Genomic DNA, 21,028 nt, shown 5'->3' on the forward strand with positions numbered 1-21,028 from the left:
ACTAAATGACGGGAGTAGAGCAGCGTGTTTACACAAGTGGGATAGTGAGATTAGGGTGACTATAATGTAAAGCTGAGCACTTGAGTGACATTTACTGGGAGGCTGTATACGGTCAGCAAAGTTCAAAGAGTAGGAGGAGAGTCCAATCTTAAATCAGCGGTTTGCAGGTCACGTATTTTTAGAAGTGAAGGAAATCACAAGGTTTTATGAATATGCCTCTATTTGGGGATTAATCAGTCAAAATAAGCTACGGTATCAGTTCGGTATCGCCCGGGCTAGTTCCCTCAACTATTACTTTCATGAGAGAAAGTTAAGCTATATATTAAGTGTACGACGACTCATCTGTCGATTTGTGTGGTGCACGTAGATGTGTCACAGTTTTTACATCAAAGAATGACAAAAAAGTGACAGAAACACACAAACGCAGTTATCAAAAAAATTCTTTAAAACGCTTGCTTATTAAAAATGAAACCGCCCACCTCTGTCGCGCATCCGATGAGAGCGAGCACCTCAACAGAAAAGAATCAACGGTTTTTCGACCCGAGACGACGGGACAGATCTGTTTTTTGGACTATTTTCGTCTGATTCGTGTCTGGGAGTTTCCGTCGCGTTTTCATCTGTTCTGTTGTGGACAAGAACTTCACAAAGACGCTAACGGCTAGCACGGCAGCGCTGCTTTACAGTTCGTTTTGAAGTTTTGTTTCCTTTAAAGCTGGATTTCGATTAATGTTTCGCTCTGAGGGTGTAAGGAACCTATAGCAGATAAATAATACAGCAGCATATAACTCTATGTCTGCTAATTCATGACAGAATATAGTAACCAGCACGTTTACTAGGTATAAAAATGAGTTCTTTAGGCTTAGATATCATGTTAAAATATGTCATTATGATTATGTTTGAATAATAGTTTAACATGGGAAAAGTTCTGTTTATTATTTAGTTGTTAATCAAAGAATAAGTTGACAACTCTAAAAAAATATTTTGCAGCAGCCCTGCTCTTTATATGTGTGTTCTTCATATTTATACATACTCATTTCCTTCCTTTCTTTTAAATACACATTTAAAGCCACAGGTTCATCCGTGCGGTCAGATTCGGGGCCCTCTTACCCAACAAGTTTCTAACCCACTGCACGAGCCCCTGAAGAAAATCTTTGACACCAGGCCACCAGGGGGCAGCGTTAAAACATGGCAGCGAGCCAGCAGCATGGCAGTCTGAGGAGGAGCAACGCTTGGGGTGGGGGGGGAAACACTCCTTACCTGTGTCTGAGTCTCGCTCCTCTGTCCGGGGCGGACTGGTAGTGAAGGACAGCTTGCGCTTCATGGAAGACTTTGCTTTCCCTTCCTTCCCCAGCAACTCACTCCGGTCCAGCTTCGGAGTTTTGGTGAAAGGGGACAACTTGTCTTTGCTCTGTTGGGACAGGAGGCGAAGAGGAAACAAAAGAATAAATGAATCCGGCACGTCAAACAGAGTAAAGGTGTGGCCTTTTAAATGAAAGCTGTGTATGTGTGTGTGTGTAGACAATGCAGCCGTGGCAGCAAATAAACTGTGTTAAGCAGTCTGATAAGGGTTGAGCTCAGCGCGCGGGGGAATACTTTCGAACAAAAACACAACACTACTCCAACATGGTGCACGTGATTGTATTACAGGACATGTTGCGTCTCTGCAACATATTGTTTGGGTCATGCAGGCAGAAGGTTTGTCTACACGACTCAATAAAATCGTATTTCCCAGGGGCGACAGTCTGTGCGCCAAGTGAAGAGTAAAAGATTAGGAGTGGCAAGTTTCTTCCTTTGTTTACACAGAAATAAAAATACAAGTCTAACAAAGCCTATTCCTCTGGTGCCGCGCTGGTTGACGAAGATTAACTCCAGATTAGCATTCGTAGTAACGAACTTCACAGATTAACACTTTTATTAATGGCAGACAACTATGTGAGCAACAGCAAGAGCTACTTTTATGATCAATTTATCATTTTTTATGGATCAAAAACACAAACATTTGCTGCTGCATTTTCTCAAATGTGAGGATTTGATACGTATTTGGGGTTTTGGCTCGTTGGTCGCACATAAACAACATGTTTGTGATATTTCATGAACATCTAATGAACTGATGAGGGGCTCAAACATCACACGGACATCTCACATCAAGCAGAGATGATACAGAAAGCAACTTTAAAAGGTAAAGTTGTCTAGACATCGCAGTTGTTTTTACATAAACTGAACACAATCGTGACTATGCAGAGAGACGTGCTTCATGTCTGACACGCACAAGTGTTGCATTACATAAATCTGGACATAATTAAGCCGAAAACACGACACCCCCTTCGCAGAAACACATCAGATGTTCGAACCTAAATTACTTTTATGGATGCAATATTCACCGTTTGATCTGAGAGTAGTTTTACATGTGCACAGACGATCCTTTAGGAATAACGGCGGTCTTAGTGAGGACCCACTAAAACAGCGACACCAGTCATTCTCCGTGTTATCTCGGAGTCTTTCAGTTACCCAGGTTTTTGCACTCTGATCTGCAGACAAAGCCGTTTTCTGAGACATTACTTTTAGCGAGCTACACTTTGGTGCAGTAAAATACATTTCTGGCAGCAGGAAAATGTCTGCAGTGTGGTGCTTCTTTGATCTCAGTGAAGCAATGTGCCAGCTGTGCAAAGCCAAAGTGTCTGGCAACGCTGAAAGTAGACGAGAGCGCAAAAAGATGTGAAGTGCCTTTGCCTAAAAAAAAAAAACAACAAAAAAAAAACAAAAGCAGACACAAAAGGGTCCCTCTCATTTATGCAGAGGAGGGTAATTAAGTAGTGTTGCTCTAACGCAGTGGTATTTCTCATGCAGGAACAACATTTTAGTGCATCACATGAAAACATTCAAAGTGGTCCTCAAAATACTAACAATGTCAAAAGGGCATTAATGAACACCATGCAGATTTATGTGTACTGGTAAATCAATATGAACAAATCACAACGTTAGCCTCATATAATAGCAGCAGAGCTAGCATGCATGTACATGACAGCTCTATAGAGCAGCTGCATAGAGCGTATATGGCTCTGAACTTAGATGTGCTTCCTGTTAGCATTCGGCTCTAACTGCTCCAGCAAGTGGGTAATGACTTTGTTTACACGCTGCGGTGCTTAAATCAAGGAACACTCTTTTCAGCATTACGGTTCTGCTGACTGAAGCTCTGACTAAACAGGAAGCCTCTTGATAAGTCAGCCTCCGCGGCATTTTTCTGGATGCTAACGGTGACTAAGCAAAACTCTGACAAGTATGACCAATATTTTCAGGAGAAAAAGGCTCCATTTAAATAACACTAATGAGATTGTGGTCACAACGTCAGACGCAGGTCATGACCAACACTCCAGCTGGAAAACCACAAAGGAGTCACCTGAACTAAAAGTTGAGCAGCTAACGTCAGAGTCACTAAATGTGGGACACGGGGGCGCAATGAAGTAGTCGACGGGTCATCAGTGACGTCTTCGTGTGTGTGTATCCGACGACACGCAAAGCCAGTTCACTAGCTCAGAGACACCACACTTTACCCAACTCATTCATGTTGACAGCACATGTGCACTAGTGACCAACATCAGAAGGGGAAGCAGCAACATGGAAGGGGCTGCAGCGACGCCAACGTGAAACAAAAAAGTCCAAAGTTTGGGAACATTTCATGCTGGACAAACTGTCGCGTGCAAGATTTGCAAGTTTAACTTCTTGCAACACCTCAGCTGTGCATGAACATCTCGAAAGCAAACACATGTTGGAAGATTCAGATGCACCTCTGTAAGACAGTTGGCTCCCTCATTACAGTTGTCTTGGCCATGCTGATTGTTTTGGACAAAATGCACATACACTAAATAAGAGCCATTGTTATCCAGTAGTGGATAACTAGTCGACTATCAAAATAGCCGTTAGTCGCAGCCCTAGTAGGAAAAGGATGAGGCAGTTGGGAAAATCATTCTCCCGAGACAGACGAGTCCAAATTGCTAGAAACATGTCACCACATGTGAACGTACCAACCTTCCTGAAAAGTTCCTATCACTAGGCTGTGAATCCCCCAAGAGTGGGACTTTCACATGGACTAGTTCAGTGGTTCCCAAACTTTTCACAGCCCGTACCCCTTCAGACATCTGACCACCAGCCATGTACCCCCCTACACGCACTTCAGACTCCTCATCGCTGTCCGTGGCTATGCTAGCAGCTTCGCTAACCACACCGGCACTGCTTCGCCTGTGGGCTGACTGGTGGTAGCGGTTGAGGTCTCTCTGGAAGGCCAATCTGTCCGCTTTAACCAGTTATCCATTTTTGGTGGTTAGCCGGGCGACCTAGTTTACTTCAGACTGATGACTTGACAGCTCAAATGACAGAAAGTTATCAGAATTGTTGACGACATAGTTCAAAGACCCAATCAAGAACAAGACTTGCTTGTTTCTGGGGGGGGAAATAACTGTAGCGAGTATAGCTATATCATCAGGAGATTTGCACCTGCCCACCAATCACAGACATTTCAAGGAATCGGCGTCTTTCTTATGTAGGTGACCTAGCGCTAGCTACATTATCAGCAAACTGATACAAAGCTTCAAAGCCAGTTGTCCTACAATCTAGCTATTAACATACTTGACTCACATGAAAAACAGTCTTTTGATTTTTTCATGTAGGTGGAGAATCAGAAAATGAGAAAACAACCCGTTATCCAGTTTTTCAGTTTCTAAATGTAAGTTCAGCATCAACTCTTTTGCGTACCCCCTACGTCACTTTGCGTACCCCAGACTGGGAATCACTGGACCAGTGAATACGGTAAACATGACACCATTTGAATGCTTGAAAAACCCAAAAAAATATGCCACTTGATCTGAATACTAAACCTTGTTTTCAGCTCATTTAATGCCAAGATAGTCCAGAAGTTCATCATATAGCCAAAGACAAAAGCTAAAAAGAAGGACAACTGGACTTGTAGAGTTTCTTGAAGTTTGGACACTCATTCAAGTAGCTTCTTCAGGACTGGTGGGGAATTTTGGGCTTGGGTTGAGTGGTGAAATGTCTTCAAAAACTCAAGTCCAGTTGTACTGCCTTCACCTAAGGTACAACTCTGAATTCAAAGAAGTTTTTGTGCATCTTCAATCACTAAATGTTCATTAGACACAGAAAAAAAAACGTCTGTATGGTGTTATCTTTACCTTCTTCCCCGCCTGCTTATCCACCATGGCTCCATCTCTGTCGCTCCCAGGTTTGGCCATGGTGCGGCACCTGACTAGCTTAGAAAGCTACCGCACAGTAGGTTCATCATGCACCTGGAGACAGAAGAGCACAGCAGCAGTGAGACGGGTTCGATGCCACGTCGCCGTCTGAACGCACGGCTGACCTAGTAATTCTTGGTGCACGCAGACGAGACGTTTGCACCAGACACCGCCGAGAGCAAGAGAGATATTCTTAAATGCAGGTACAATTAAATGGTAATTCTTCACAGAGACTGTTTACAGACGGGGCTTTCAGCTGCATCACCAAGGAGACAAAGGCTGGGAAAGAAAAGTCACTTAACCCCAGAGAGCAGTGAAGTGGCAGGGTGTGAAATAGTACTGCCAGTGAGAGTAAGTCAGCTGTGTTTCAGGCGGCTGTAGGCTGAGTGGATCAGTAATGAGGGATTTTTATTGAAATTTCCATTTCACTTCTTTGAGACTGACCTTAAAGAACGGGCAGGAAACAACTACATAAGAAGGCATGAATCACAACTCTAGGGATTGTTAAGTTTCTGAGAGGAAAACACCCCCCCCCCCTCCCTCCCTCCTGTACATGTTGTCACTGTGGCCTACACATCAGTGTAAGCTTTTCTCTGATGTGGTCTGTGACAGTGTAGTAACAGATGCTGCAGTGTCAATGGGGCGCTGGAAGGGTAACACTCAGCTGAGCTCGAACATGAAGCCGACATGTCATGTGTCAAGGATCTCGTCACATGATGGTCGCAGTTTTCAGTCATGAGAGCGTTTTCTCAGGTGCTTTGAATGAACTTCCCCCTCTTCCTTTTTTTTTTTTTTTAACACCAACTCAAGCGGCGTCCCATTTGATTCAGCAGAAGTAGCCGCTCTCCGATCTATGAAAGTCCCACAAGTACCTTAAATCTATATTAAGAAACCCGAGGGCATCTGATTGGTGGTGTTATACACCCAGCGAAACGAGCGGGGCAGCCCCGTTACTCAATACTCGCATCCAGATTACTACTTTAAAGACCATAGTAAACATTTTCTTAGAAAAGGAAGTCAGATGATTGTACTTTCAGTACTCCACTTATTCACAAAGCAATCACCTCTCTTGTAGCTCGGTACAAATTCACCCAAGAATTCTGGAGATTCCTTCCAAACAACAGCTTGAAAAATGTTTAAACGTTCAGATCAGGAGTCGATTAATCCTTTGGTTAACTTAATGTTAACTTAATAAAACTTCTACCATTTAGTTTTTCTTTAAATTTCCTCCTAACAACCCATTTTAAACTTAAATGTAACATAATGACACTATTCAACAGGAAACTAAGAGTTATTCAGTGTACACCTAATTAGAAAGATGTTGTTTACTATAGTCTGTCGTTAATTAGCTTGTTGTGATTGTAATTGGATATTACAATCAATGTATTATTAATGTGCAAATGGTTGCTAACACCCACTTAGAGCACAGTGTTAATGGGAATCTATGTAGCTTAGTTTTATAGCTCTATATGCTTACAACTTGCAAGCATCTGCTCCAGGGAGCCCTGGACCTGGAGTCCTTGTCTGACACAGATCAGGACAGAACTACAACTCCCAGGCACCGACAGTCAACCAAGAATCAGACAAGATTCACTGTAACTGTCCAAATACTGACACTGGTGTCTCGTCGCTTTGGGGTTGTAAAGCCTCCAGATGTGGTAGGTAGTTTCATTTTTCAAGTGTTCAATGTCTTAGGCGTCCAATTCTTTAAAACGATTCTGTCACATTTGACGATGAGGTTTGGGCTTTTGTGGTCATGTGGCCTAGCAGTGAAAGCCCCCCATCACCGGGGATGGATGTAAACACTGTCAGCGTATTCCACGTAATTGCAGTTGTAGCGCTAATTGAGATCAACGATACGTTCAGAGACATTGCTGGTTGCCGTTTTATAAACAAAAACATCACTGGATTAATTGGCAGATTAACAAATTAGTCTTGTCTGATTTTTTAAAAATAAAGGATGCCCTCTTTTGTACTTCACTATTTGTCAAGTTCACGTCCGTCCATGAGTTTTCGTGCAGTCAAAAGGATTTAAAGATGAAATGTTGACACAGTTCAACCCCGTCCTCTACAGCGTGATGTTTTTCCTGTGGGCCTGTACGCACGGCAGGCGCCAAAAAACTGACAGGACAAGGGCAACCAGCATCCTTGAAAGACAAGCAGTGCTGCTGAACCAATACCAGTTAGAGGCCCACCATTAGTAGGGTTAGATTTGGGTTAGATTGATCATTTGGTCTAAAAACAAAATGTCAATCTGCTGAAGTTAATGTTTTGATAGGAAAAAGCAAAATTCTCACGTTTAAAAGGATGCAACTGTGAAATGTTTTGTAAAAAGAAAATTAACCTCACCAACATATTCTACACTGCAGTATTTCCATAAATAGGCCGTCTCCATCTACACGTACTGTTTATATCTACTGAGGCAGCCATCCTGCCATTTGGGTCTCCATTACTAAAGCAGCGACTGCAAAACAATAATCCTGCGGGACTAAGATACACAACACATCACTTTACGCGCAAGACAAACCGGGGGTTACTTCGGCAAGCCGTAGACAATGCCGCCGAAAAGTGAATTTAAAACCGTGGCAGACAGCTCCAAACATGGCAAGAAGAAGAAGAACATGCCAACCATGTAAACATCAGCACACCATTACATTCAGTCCATGCCAATGTGCAAAAAGGAAAACCTACCAGCATAGATAAATGGATCATAGCAGACTACAGGTCTTCAATTAAGAGATTCAATCAAGATACAAGATGAACAGCGAGCATGTTCTGGCATTTCATAGACATCGTGTTCCCGTAGAACCGCCGTGTAGCACATTAAGGATTTACGCAACCACAAGTCTTAGGTGTTTAATTAACTAAAGCACTTCAGGATAGGAGAATGACAGGTATGACATAAACAGGGCGGCCAAATTACCGATCATCAAGACAGGACTAGGCATAACGCCGACAGTCTCGGAAATAAAGAAACTACCACTTCATGTTTTGTTTTTTTTGTTCTGTGATTATGAAGTATAAAGTTATTATTATACTGAATGATTCCGGAGAAAAACATCCTGCGGGAAACATGATGTCCACATGCGGTGGACAACCGGAGGACCGGGTCGTCTCCTATTATGGTTGTCATTCGGGGAGAGGAAGAACTAATGAATGAATTTGTGAGTTGTGGCCAAAAACATTGACCCAAACGTTCAAATTACTTCCTCGGAGAGTGAAAGAGAACATTTGTCCCAAATATAAAGACATTCACGTTGTTCACGACGACTTAACGCCTTAAACTGGAAGTTGCAGGCGTATAGTTTTTCACGTAAATCAAATATGCAACTAAACATACAGTTACTTGCCAGTTCATTAGGAGTAGTGGTGAAAACAAATCCATTCTAACCCTAAATCTTTGCTTCATGACTGTTATCAGGTTGTGTTGAAACAGTGGTAATTTAACTGCATGATCATTTCAGAGGATGCAGTTTGTGGTGCTATTAAACCGAATTAATTTAAACGCACAAGTGTTTCTAACAGAAGCATGCGTCGGCACAAGATAATACGATTTAATATTACAACAAACCACAGCTTCCAAAATGAAAACACAGTTGAATCAACAGCTCGTTGATTTAAAACAATAAGTTCATACAATAACCTTGACGAGGCGAAGATTTATTGCAGCACTGTTAACGGTGGAATGGCATTTGTTGGAAAGCAACAGCACATCTAACATCTAAGTAGCTGAACGTGTCATTTTACTTCCCAGAGTGGATCCAGTTATTCTTGTTTTAGCACTAAATCAACCCACGTGAGACGACTACAAGGAATCCAACATTTAGTTTCTTGGGATATTCTCGCAGCCCCCGTTGATCCCCAGTAATAGCACGGTGTTGACAGATATCATTTTTCCCAACACACAGCCCTGGTTCACAGCCGAGGCCAGCGAGAGGTCCGTCATTAGTCAGCAGATAGCCAGTATGCAGCAGCATTGTCATTCACGCAGCTGAAAGGGAGAATTGAGCTGCCCACAGTGAACACGTTGGTGTAAAGAGGCTAGTGTGTCGGGGGTATTGAAGCGGTATGGACAGGCCGGGACCAGACCAGAAAACAAACGCTGACGGGACTCCAATCTGGCCCGGAGACGAGGCGAGGAGGGTGTGACTATAATTACAGAGGTATTTGGGCACTCGCCAGTTTGGCATTCGTATTCACAGCGTTTCATGAGCAGCTCCGGGATGCATAAGCCCCTGCGAGCTCTGCCATTAACCTTGGGCTGTTTCAAGTCTGGATCAAAAAAAAAAAACCCTCCTCGACGACTGCGACAATTCACAGAGACCAAAGCCGAGATTAGTTTGGCATGGGATCTCGCACAGTGAAAACAATGAAAGCAATAATTATCTAACCCACTTAATACCACAGGAACATACAATCAAACTGCAGAATCACGGCTGGAAAAAGGGATGAGGGATGTACTAGAGAGAGAGAGAGAGAGAGAGAGAAAGAGAGAGAGATGTGACACGAGAGACACTCGGGATGGCATGCTGCTCGCTCCCAACATCAGGGAGGTGGTGAATAATTCAGAAGCCGAGGAGAAGACACTGACGAGACAACAAAATATAATATAACAACCAATGCTAATATTTTATTTATCAATCAATCTGCCAATATTTCCTCACAGAACAGAATGAACATTTTATCCATTAAATACCAGAAGTAAAAGGTTATTTTTCTTTTTTGTTTTGGCTGAATAAAAGGTCTAACTCCCTGATCCTGAAATAAATTACTACCAAAATAAAGGCAGATTAATGTTTGTCTTGTCAATATTCGACCAATTAATTTGAATTTTCATTCATTATTCTACAAAAGCAAGGACTTTAAACATATCATAATAATAATTGTAATTATTTTCTGTATTTCTTTGCCTTTGTTCCCAAGAACAATGACATTTTAATATGTCTTTAAGAAGCTTTAAGAAAGTGTGAAAAGGTAATTAGTTTTTTTTACAGAACAAACACTTAACTGTGAAATTTAGAGTCTGATTGGCTGATTAAGTGATAATGAAAGTGAAAATGAAAACTCTTAACGTACTATATAATTCTATCCAGTTAATTGCTCAAGTTTACTGTGCAGCCACATTATTATTTATCATCCACAATGTGCATTTAATCATTTTAAAATACTAAGCCAGCAGTTTCAACTCTCCTCTTCACACGTAACAACCGGTTGTGGTGACATAAATAAAATAAATTTGAGTCCGAATGTTTCAAATACGGAATATCCATCTGCACCGGCTGAGCCAAGCCACGGAAATCTCGAGTTAAGAATGCCGGCTGCACTGCTGGTCCTTCGACAAGCAGATGTCTCTGTATTTATTTATAACCTGGCGTTCCTGCATTCTAAATCCACTGGTTCCTGACTAACAACAATAACAACCATTTCCCTGTAGTGCTGGAGCATGTTGGCCCTGACAGCAGAGCGGCTGCTAGTGCGTGTCCTTGCGTGAGTGCAGTGGTTGAGGAGGAGGAGGGGGGAGGTTTTGCGGAGAGCGGTGGAGGTGGTGATGTTGGCGTGGCAAGGTATGTTGAAAGGGGGTCGGACTGAGAGTACATGGTGGCATAGCTGGGATGGTCGAAGAGCACACACAGTACAGTAAACTGATCCACTGACTGCAGGACGGGACAGGGAGGGAAGGAGGCTAAGAATAGCACCGGGCCTGACACACAGCACGCAGAGTACGTCGTAGCCACCGCCGCCACCACCACCAGCAGCAGCAACATTACTCCACTACAGCTTCCAGAGTACCGCCTGCTGTGACCGCTCACACACACCATGTGGAAAATACATGTGATTTTCCCCTGGTCTCCCATGTGGCTGCACTTACGATCGCGCACACAAAGGAACCTACTGAAAAACAAGCTCTGAGCGTATCACCGGGTTTCAAATGTTATAGAGTCGCAGGAAACCAACTGAAATATCGACAAAAATATTAAAAATCTACAACACACAGTCAGCTCTCCCTGCAATATGAGGCAAATCTGTAGCAAGCTCAAGGAGACACACTACGCTTGCTGCAACAGTAAACAGCCGGTCACGTGCTTGTGGTCCTGTATGCCGTCAGGCTAAATGATGGGGGAGGTCTCTCTCTGCTGCACATCCACTCCCAGCCTTCCTCCTCCTCCTCCTCCTCCTCCTCCTCCTGACTCCCTAATGAGTAGCAGGACAAAGCCAGGCGCAAAGGCTCGATTATTGAGACTACAGGAGAGGGCAGGAGAGGCAACAATACCAAGCAAAGTGTCAGCCATCTTCAATATAATCACACACAATGCACACAGACGCCATCGACGTATACGCTCATACCGTGAAGCAAATTAAATGCCTGACACAGACAAATACCTCACTCAAAATAACACAAAACATGTAGGCTGCCCCATAAATAAACAAAAAATATTATTGTTTCCATCAATAATTGAGAATTTTCTACAAAAAAATAAAAATGTTCATTAATTTTATTCTGGTAAAAATACTAAACATTTGCCAGTTTATTGTGTATAAGCAGAATTTATGACTACAAAATAAAAATTGTGGGTCTGCAAATATGATACCCAAAAAAGCAGTTAATTAAAAAATATTTTATGGAACTAAAGATTTATTTAAAATATTAAAATGATGAGATTAAAAAGATTAAAAACCATTAGTAAAATTAAAATGCAAGCATGGCGTACGGATCTGCATGGAACAGTCAGTCACATGGTGCTCATTGGCCTTCTGATTGGTCAGCTGACGACCAATTAGGGAACTCCTACTCCTACGTTACTGTTGCTAGGTTAGGCAAACAATAGCAATGTGAGAGTCGATTCATAAAAAAAAACTGTAGTATTGTGAAATTCTGTAATAACAGGTTGTAAAGGTATCACGGAGGCCAAACAGCTAACATTAGCAACCGTGCTAAACATTGGGCCGACACTGGAAAAGTTACTAGTCTTTTCACATTTTGTTTTCAGGGTTTTTTTGTATGGTTGCATCATCGGCGAAACCCACACTTGTACAAAAAAATCACAATCATTTGTTTTAATGTTAGCCAAGTCTATTGGTTTTCAAGAGAAATGAACCCCAGTATTGCTACCGTTTGACTTAGCTAGCAACAGTAGCACAGGAAGTCAGGACTTGACCCCTCTGATTGGTGGTCAGCAGACCAATCAAAAGGCCAACAATAATAAAGCAAAAATGACTCTCATTCAGCTTATTCATGTACTGATAAGCATGTTTTATAGTTTGTGACCCTAAAATATTTCAAATAATTTCTGTTGCCATCTTGAATTCTTCATAATTGAGACAATGCAATTTATAGATTTAACTATTAAGCATGTACAAAAACAAGGAAAGACATTACTGCAGTACTTGCTTAAAAGGTCATAAAAAAAATAAAACACACAAATGTTTCAAGTCTCCACTGTCACGTCATTCTCCAGACTCAACTGTGCATCGAGTTCAAAAAGGCACAAGGAGAGTGCAGCCCTCCTCCTCCTCCTCCTCCCGTCACTGGGTTGTCTGAACTGGAGACATATTTCAACACGGCCAAACAAACAGCCAAAGACACTGCATGCCTCCAGGAGTCTGTTCACCTCCTGCTACCCTAATGTCAGACAGAAGAAACACGCCTCTGCCAGCTCCTCTGTCTGGCCTTCGTTCCACTTGATTTTTGCAGAGTTGCATAAATGAGCCGGCAACGTTACTGGGAAAAAGGTGGCGAGATCTGGTTTAACCTCGTCCACGTGGGAAAAAAAACACGGGCTGCGACTGCCAATAAAGTTAAGCAACCCTTTGAACGTGTGACAAGTGACAAGTTCACAAAGAGCCTAATCAAATTTGTCGTAGTATCAGCCACGATATAATCGCCATAAAATACTGTAAGGACACAAAGTTTTGTTGCTTTATAATTAACCCAGCAATAAGCCAGAAATAGTCCTGAAAGTTTATTCTTATGTAAGCTTGAACAGTTTTACAACCTTATCCATCACTTAAAGGCTTCCATAAAAAAAATAGGAACGGCTCTAAATGCACAAGGGAGTGGCTCGGAACATGGCTCGTACACAAATCAAAATCCTCATAAAATAAAAACAAATAAATAAAAAAGAACTCATGCTTGTACACGACAGGCGCAAACTGGGTTAACTTTACTGGCAGGACAAGAAGGCTTGGCTCCGGGACGCACCGAAACACGCCCATAAAACTGGTCTGAGAGCGTCTGAAAGCCTTAAGAAGCCTACCGCCACCGCTCTGAATGTAGGTTAATGATCAGATACACAAGCAGAGGACTGGAACAATGAAGCCTTTGCTGGCGATTATGGGTTAAAAGGGAGGGGGGGGAGGGAATGAGGGAGATATCAGAGCAAGGGTCGGGACCTAGGCGTGGGTCTTGTTCTTATTTCCACCGCAGCGCCAAGCTCACATGACTGGCGAGCTGTTGCTGTAGATGGAGAGTAAAAGTCTGATGAAAATAAGCAAGATCATGGAACTGGGAGTAATGACAGTGTACTATAAGTATATGAAAAAAAACAGGAATGCAGCTTGTTTGGTGAAGAAGCTTGACTCCTCTCCAAGTAATAAGCCGACACAACGTGGGATCTCAAAATAAACCTCGTATTTTGATGCTTTATTTTGCACAGTGTATATAAATAAAACTGCCTCGTCATCTCTGGACACACTCGCCTCCTTTAAAAACAGCATCGCCCCCCCCCCCCCCCCCCCTTTTTCCTTTCAACAGAGGACAAGTTGTCAGCAGCGCTTAAAGTCCCTGGGGGCAAAGAAGCCACCTACACCACCATAAAACAAAACACATCTGCAGCTAACAAGGTGTCACAACCACAAGGACTCCCATCTACCGGGCTCCATATGAGCAACTCGCCGGCTGCAGTCTGAAAAAATAAAAAATAAACCGTGAGGGGAAACGGTGTGTCAGTTTTCATTATGACATTCAAGACATCACTCCATCTACACCTGTCACATCCTATTAGGCCAGATGAGCTGTCGATGCGATCACGGGCCCGACACATGGCTGCCTGTGCCGAGCCAAAACCACAGCTTTGCATTGCCAGACAAAGCCTTGGTGAGACCAGCTTGGTAGACGGTAGACAGTTGAAGGCCTATTTTCTGACACTTCAGTCTTTGTTGTAGGCAGCAATCATATTTAGGTAACTGCAGCAGGTGCAATTCTACAGTGGGCATTAAATCCAAACCAGACTATTTAAATCAACATTTTTATATTGATTTGTATTCAATTTTAAGCACAAGCCTGTGAGGGGCTAAAGGACACAATCCCACCGACGGTCAAAGAGGCTGTTGCAGACATTTGCTATCCTGGTAAAGCCAAACTCGATTCTTATAAGAATATATACCCCAATCAGCCACAACATTATGGTCTAATATTGTGTAGGCCTCCCTTGTGCCTCCAAAACGTCTCCCACAAGGAATGGACATGGGCCTTCTGGCCGTGTCCGTAAAGGTTAGAAGAGAGAAGTCTTATGGGTTGAGGGAAGGGGGCTCTGTGGATCAGGCCTGTTCCACTACATCCTAAAAATACTCCAAAGCTTGGAGAATGGGTCAACACCTTGGGCTGCTACTTTTCGTGTTTTCTGAGCCATTCCTGAGCAGTTTTTTGTGGTGCAGCAGGATGCATTGACCTGACGGATAAGGCCACTGCTATCAGAGTGTCGTTCATATATGAGGTGTGGGTGCCTGGTGAACAATAATGTTTAGGTGGGTGGTACGTGACTAAGCACATTACGTGAATAGCAGGACCAAAGGTTTCCCAGCAGAACAATGCGTTGTAATGAGATGATAATTGTTATTTATTTCCCCTCTCGGTGGTTTTAATGTTGCGGCTGATCGGTGTTAATGTGGTATCATCAGAATTGTGTGACACGTTTTCAACCATAGACTGTATAAAGATGTACGGAGGAACTGCTCCTCCGTCGATTTCGTGGTTCCACTCTCGGACCAGGCTCTGGGTTTAACTCGCAAGATGGTGCTGCTATGGTTTCAACCAATAGAGAATAAAATATTTCTGCATGCAATTAGATAGTCCTACAACCAAACTCATTGTAAAAACAAAAGAAACTCAGATGAGGTGCAAGAAAACGACGACGTTAGTCCATCACCACATAAAGCCCACCCAAATCATTAGATCGGTCCAACAGATCTTTGGTAGAGCATAATCAGCTTCCAATGGAGACGTTCCAGACCAACTTTCCATCACAAAAAACATTGTGGGCAGCAAAGCAGGTCTGCTTTCCATACTAGACATATGCTGTATCAGGAGTTGGTGCCTTTACGTCCCTTCTGTCACTGAACAGTAAGAGCATTTTAAAAACGTTGGGTGTAATTTACTCCAACAACAATCGATCCAAAGCTTAATACCGGTATGACTTATTACAAAATATGAACAGCTGCCTTGATTTCTCCGCACTTTAGTGTACTCAGCACTTCAGTGTGATTTCAGACTTGGACAAAGCGACTGATACTGTCAAACCATCTATAGATAGATAGATAAGATATTTAGATATAAACAAACAAAAGCACTATGAGTCAAATTATTCTGTGTTGTAGTAGTTAATGTCAGCTCAGAAATGTTTTTACTGTGCAGAGGCAGAAAACACGTCTGATTGTTGAGTAAACACTACGTTAAGGGCTGATAATCAAGCTCTCGCTAAAAGCAGCTCTCGGTCTAGATTTCAAGAGACGGAGCGGCACGGAAATGCAAATATTATTCATCCGGATATGAGACGAATCTTAGATAGACTCCATAACGCTAACGTAGACAAAAACAATCACAGCAATCAAACGATTAAGAAATTTATATCACCCCCAGTGTTATATAACTGCACGAGCACGATGACATAAACTATAATTTATAGACATGGACAGACTTTATTGTCATTCGGGTCATTTTGTTGCCTTGGCTCGTAACAGTGTCAAAATGTACAGCAAGAGACTAGGTATAAAAGTGGGTGTGGTGACTGCAAATACTCCATCTGTTATTTTAGCAGCGTGTATTATGTAAAACTAAACGAACAAATCTGTTCTGTAGTATTAGTCATAGCGCAAATAAAGCAACGCACATCAGGTTATTTTATTCCAATTTATATTGAAGAGTTTAAATGTTTAAATTCCATCAAAACTGTTTGTTGCTATAATTATATACACATATATATTTTACACAAATGCACAACTGGAGTGGGTCAATGGTAAACACATTTTAATAACTCTAAACTGTATTGTAATATAATAAAGGACCCACTTGATTATACTTAAACACTTTGAACATGTTTCTATTCTTGTGTGAGAGGGCTTAACGTTGGTTTCCAGCTCCTACTAGAGTTTAAACGTGCACAAAAAGCACTCCGACATTGTTTTCTGTGTGAATAAATAAATACATTGCTGTAATGTCAAACATATTAACTTCTATTAGATAATATTAGAGTTATGTTAAACAGCCGACTGACACCGGGCCAAAAAAATATGTATTCAAAATCCAATTTCAGTTTCATGTAAGCAGGCGCTTTGCTAGAGTATGCTCCAGGTCACTTTCCAGATAATATACGCAGTGGATCACAAAATATAGCAGTCATAGATGCAGTTTTTGGTTTATTTTCTAAATTATTTAAGTGGAAACAGATCAGATTGAACAGCAAAACAGATCCATGAATGATTAACCAGGTTTGATCAAACTTCTCCCCCCAGAAAGCTCATACATAGTCAGGTACTGGCGAAACTGTCCTTTACAAAAATACATATATATTAATCTTAGTGAACTATTTTAAAGCAGGAGGGTCTTCCGCTCCTCCAAAATCATGGTCACAAACAGAGCCAGAATAAACAGGATATGGACGCTTTTCTTTGGCATCAGTAAAGTGAAAGCAGCCCAAAAATGGAGAATGCAAACCACACGCCCGTTGTCAAATTGCCTTTTTCCACCCTGAACTATCAGCAGACGCTGCTATCTCCCTCACTGCTCATTCATAAAAGGAGACTTTAAGGGCTCATTAATAATTAAAAATCTATTGTAATATCACAACCCAGCTTTTCCTTCCTCCGGTGCCGTCGAGTTGTACTCAGAGTCCTGCAGGAAGGTCACAGGCCCTTAGATTTTCAGCCTTTAAAAGCACATAGTGGATTATGAAGCCGTTATACGCCGAGACACTGCGCTCGACGCACCAAACAAAAACAGCGCTCTGCACACATTCAGCTGCTGGCAAAAGGCAGCACATGTTGTGTAATCAGGAGGCTCCACCCTCTTCACACATAGATAGACGCGCACACACACACTTGCACAAATGCACGCTTGCTGGGGCCTCTCGAAGACGCTCGTACTCGGCTGATGGAGCCAACTGCAGATAGGCTCTGGCCTGGCTGGAGGCATTTCATATTATAAACAGCACTGGTGCCTTCACAGTCTCGTCTGAACTGCAACACAATAAATGTAGCCGACAACTTGAAGCAAACGTGGTAGAGAGAAGAATTTTAAGCTGCCCGAAATAGAGGAAACGGATGATTTCTGCCTTTGGCTCCTAGTGTTGTTGTTTTTTTCTTTTTATTGAAACTATTTCAAATCTCACTCCAACTTCTAGGCTGATCACGACCAAGTCAGGGTGAGCTACGCCGACCTCAATGACCATTAACGGCAACTGAACGACGACAAACAGGCACGGGTCGTCACTTTGCTGGGGAGGAGTTAGTAAAACAAAAACTGACCGTTTTTGGGGGGTTTCCCTGAAGATATGGCACTAGTGTGATCACTCAAAACAGAAAAAGAGGAACTGCATTAACAGTGTTATCTGGGTTAAGTAGTTGTATCACAGCAAGAATTCGTACCTGCCATGTGTTGACGCAAGATGACAAAGATTACGTCAATTAGACAAAATACAGGTCCAAACATATCCAGGCCAGCTAGACTAAACCTCTCATGAGAAAGGTCTTGAGAACAAAAGGGCACAACCTCATGAAGACTCATCTCATGATTCACATGAAAATAGCCCAAACATTCAGTAGGCTGTAGCTAAATCTGAAGTAAAAAAACTCCACCATTTTAGATCTTTATTTTTTTTTTCCTTCGCAGAGAGCAGTGACTGCTAAATTGCTCAAGACTTTCTTTTCCATTCCACTGATCTGCATTTGTACGGCACTCCTCTACTCTGCCGCCTCTTATTTTCTTAAATCTACGACCTAGAAATAGCTGGAGCACAAACCTGTTGACATGCACACTGCTGCCGGTTTGTTAAAAAATAATAAAATGTGTGTTTTGTTGTACATAAACGCAAATAAATAAGAATCGAAAACAAAATCAAAGCCACTGCTATGAAAACTAAATTCCTAAAGCATGGGACTGCAGAGAGGGAATAATGTGTGCACTTACATAATTGTTCCTGCACCACAGCACCTTGGTCAATACCCTATGCTCTAAGAGGCTTATAAGCTGTCTGGAAAGGCTACAGTATATACACACAAGCCATCGACGATATTGTTACCCAGCTACATATAATGCACGTCCTGTCACCGTTTGTGTTTCTAAAGATGGACAATCTTGTAGGGGTTTAAATATAATTTAGCAAATTTGGAAGTCCTGCGCACCTGGACCATATGCATCTGAACTCCTGTAGCACTCCCTTCTCCGTGCCTGTATGATTTGCCTGGACTGCACGTGTAAAAGTGATGTGACTGCAGAGCCTCCCTCATTTCATTTTCACGATCTGGCAGAAATTGGAGGAAAATCAAGATTTCTTCCAGACCTGTAACTCAATGCATCCGGGCGTGATCAGGGGATGGATGCTGGCACCAAGTGTCGCCGGCACAGCCAGAGAAAATAATATTTCAAACAGGCCAAATCTAGTTCTTGACGGATGTTGCGAAAGTCGACAAACCAGTACCGCAGCCGGAGCGCCATAGAAAATGATTAACCTTGTCACTTTTGCGCAACACAGAGCACCATTATGATGTCGAGATGCTCTAAAAGCAAAACAACTCTTAATCTATATGAAGCTGCGACCCTAAATGTTTTTGACTTGGCTAATGACTATTACTTGTAATTAATGGATTTTCTGTCAATCAAGTAACCCGTCAGTTAGCGGCTAATTTACGCACTGAAACACAAACATTAAATGACATCAGATTGCATCATATCATCGAGGAACACAGATCAATACGCGGTGGCGTCACCAACGAACATCTGTTCAGCGCGTCGTTAGTGGGGAGATCCGTCCATCAAAACAAACGCTCATGGCTTCTCTGCCAAGCAAATGACAAGACTGTGTTACACCATGTGACAAACAGTGCACTGGCTGTGTGGATCGGAGTAAAAACAAGCCTATTGTTTGAGAGAAAATGGGTAAGTGAAAGAAAGCGCTTTGGAGGGGCGGCAAAAACAAGATCAAAATGAGTCAGTCAAGGAAACCTGCTACAAAACAATAAAAAAAAGAGGAAATAAACGTATCCAGTGTCCAATTTTGATAAAAGTATCGCATCGTGTTCTGTTGTGGGAACTGGTTGGATTTCAAATTACAAGACTTGCCAGCTGGCTTTGAAATTGACAGTCATCAAGCTAAAGGTCAACCAGCATCTGACCAGTGTCTGCTCGGTTCGTACGTCTTAATTTAATGATGGCATTAGTAAGTTGACTATCACAAGTCAAGGCACATACATTAAAGGTAATGGCTCGCAGAGGCCTCAGACTATGAGTTTATGCCTCGTAATAACACTTCATAACACAATAGCTATCCAGACACTGCCTGGGTGTTACCGAGCCAGGTTATGGTGCTGTGTGACATTAGAAATTTAATGCTTATAGTCTTTCTAAACTGATACACTGGAAGCTGAAATGAAATACCAGGCTTAGTACGTGAAGTGCTTGGTTGTTTCTGAACGTTACAGATAATGGGCAACACCTACTATCCAATGTCAGAAAGGTTTGAAGGAGAAAAAAATGGTGTCCATCAGGACAGACAGTGGAAGCTTTCCAGCTTAACTGAACAAGGCTTAAATGCTTTGGGAACTGCCTTCTGACTATAGGCAAACTTTGTGTCCCAAACAGCTGAGCAGTGGACTTAACCTCAGTACAACAAAGTAAAGAAATCCAGCACACTGGTCCTGTAATACACGCTACCCATCATTTGACATGCGTCTTTCATTAGACCTCAGCGAAAGGTCCGTACAGCTGGCAAAAGTCAAAAATGTAAAGTGCTCCTCTTCCGAGATTACTTAACAAAAGTAGCACGTAGGTGTATTCTGACTCATTGATATGCAACGTGTCCATGATTAAACTATTTAATACAGATTTACAGTTCTGCATTGGATGGTATACCATAGCTCTGTAGCCTATGCCGTAGTCTGACGTGAAACCACAATGTAAACCACCACAACAACAAAATACAACTGGCAGAACGTTTGAACGTCAACACAACAGCAGACAAGCATGAATGCTCACAATAGCGTTGACCCGGTGTAGGTCAGTTGCAGGAGTGGAAACTAGGGATTTTTTTTTGCCCCACGATCTGATAGCAAACTTTTAATATTTAGTATCAGTCAATCAAAGTCCCCCAAGTTTCGTGTTGACTTCATCTCCAGACTCCACGTTTGTCTGAGTGTACTCAGCATATTAAGGTTTCTTTTTTTGCGGCAAATCAAGTTATTAGTATTTAATCCTGATCTCTTACTACCACCTCGCCAAACATCCACGTCGCATAATTTACAAATTTTTGTCTGACTGACTTTATCTTCCAGAGTAAAAGTACTTTCACACAGCAGAC

The 21,028-nt window shown here is 42.2% G+C and overlaps 1 protein-coding gene across 1 annotated transcript in view; it reads right to left on the minus strand.

Moving 5' to 3' along the window:
• The window catches only part of ankrd12 (ankyrin repeat domain 12), a 34,313-nt gene that overhangs the window by 9,900 nt on the left and 3,385 nt on the right, over positions 1–21,028 (minus strand). The window contains 2 exon segments of the mRNA XM_084547326.1: positions 1,258–1,408; positions 5,184–5,297. Coding sequence (XP_084403452.1) covers positions 1,258–1,408; positions 5,184–5,243 — 211 coding nt within the window. The 5' untranslated portion in view covers positions 5,244–5,297.

Source organism: Chelon labrosus (assembly GCF_963514085.1).
Source record: "Chelon labrosus genome assembly, chromosome: 6".
In the NCBI taxonomy this organism is placed as follows: domain Eukaryota; kingdom Metazoa; phylum Chordata; class Actinopteri; order Mugiliformes; family Mugilidae; genus Chelon; species Chelon labrosus.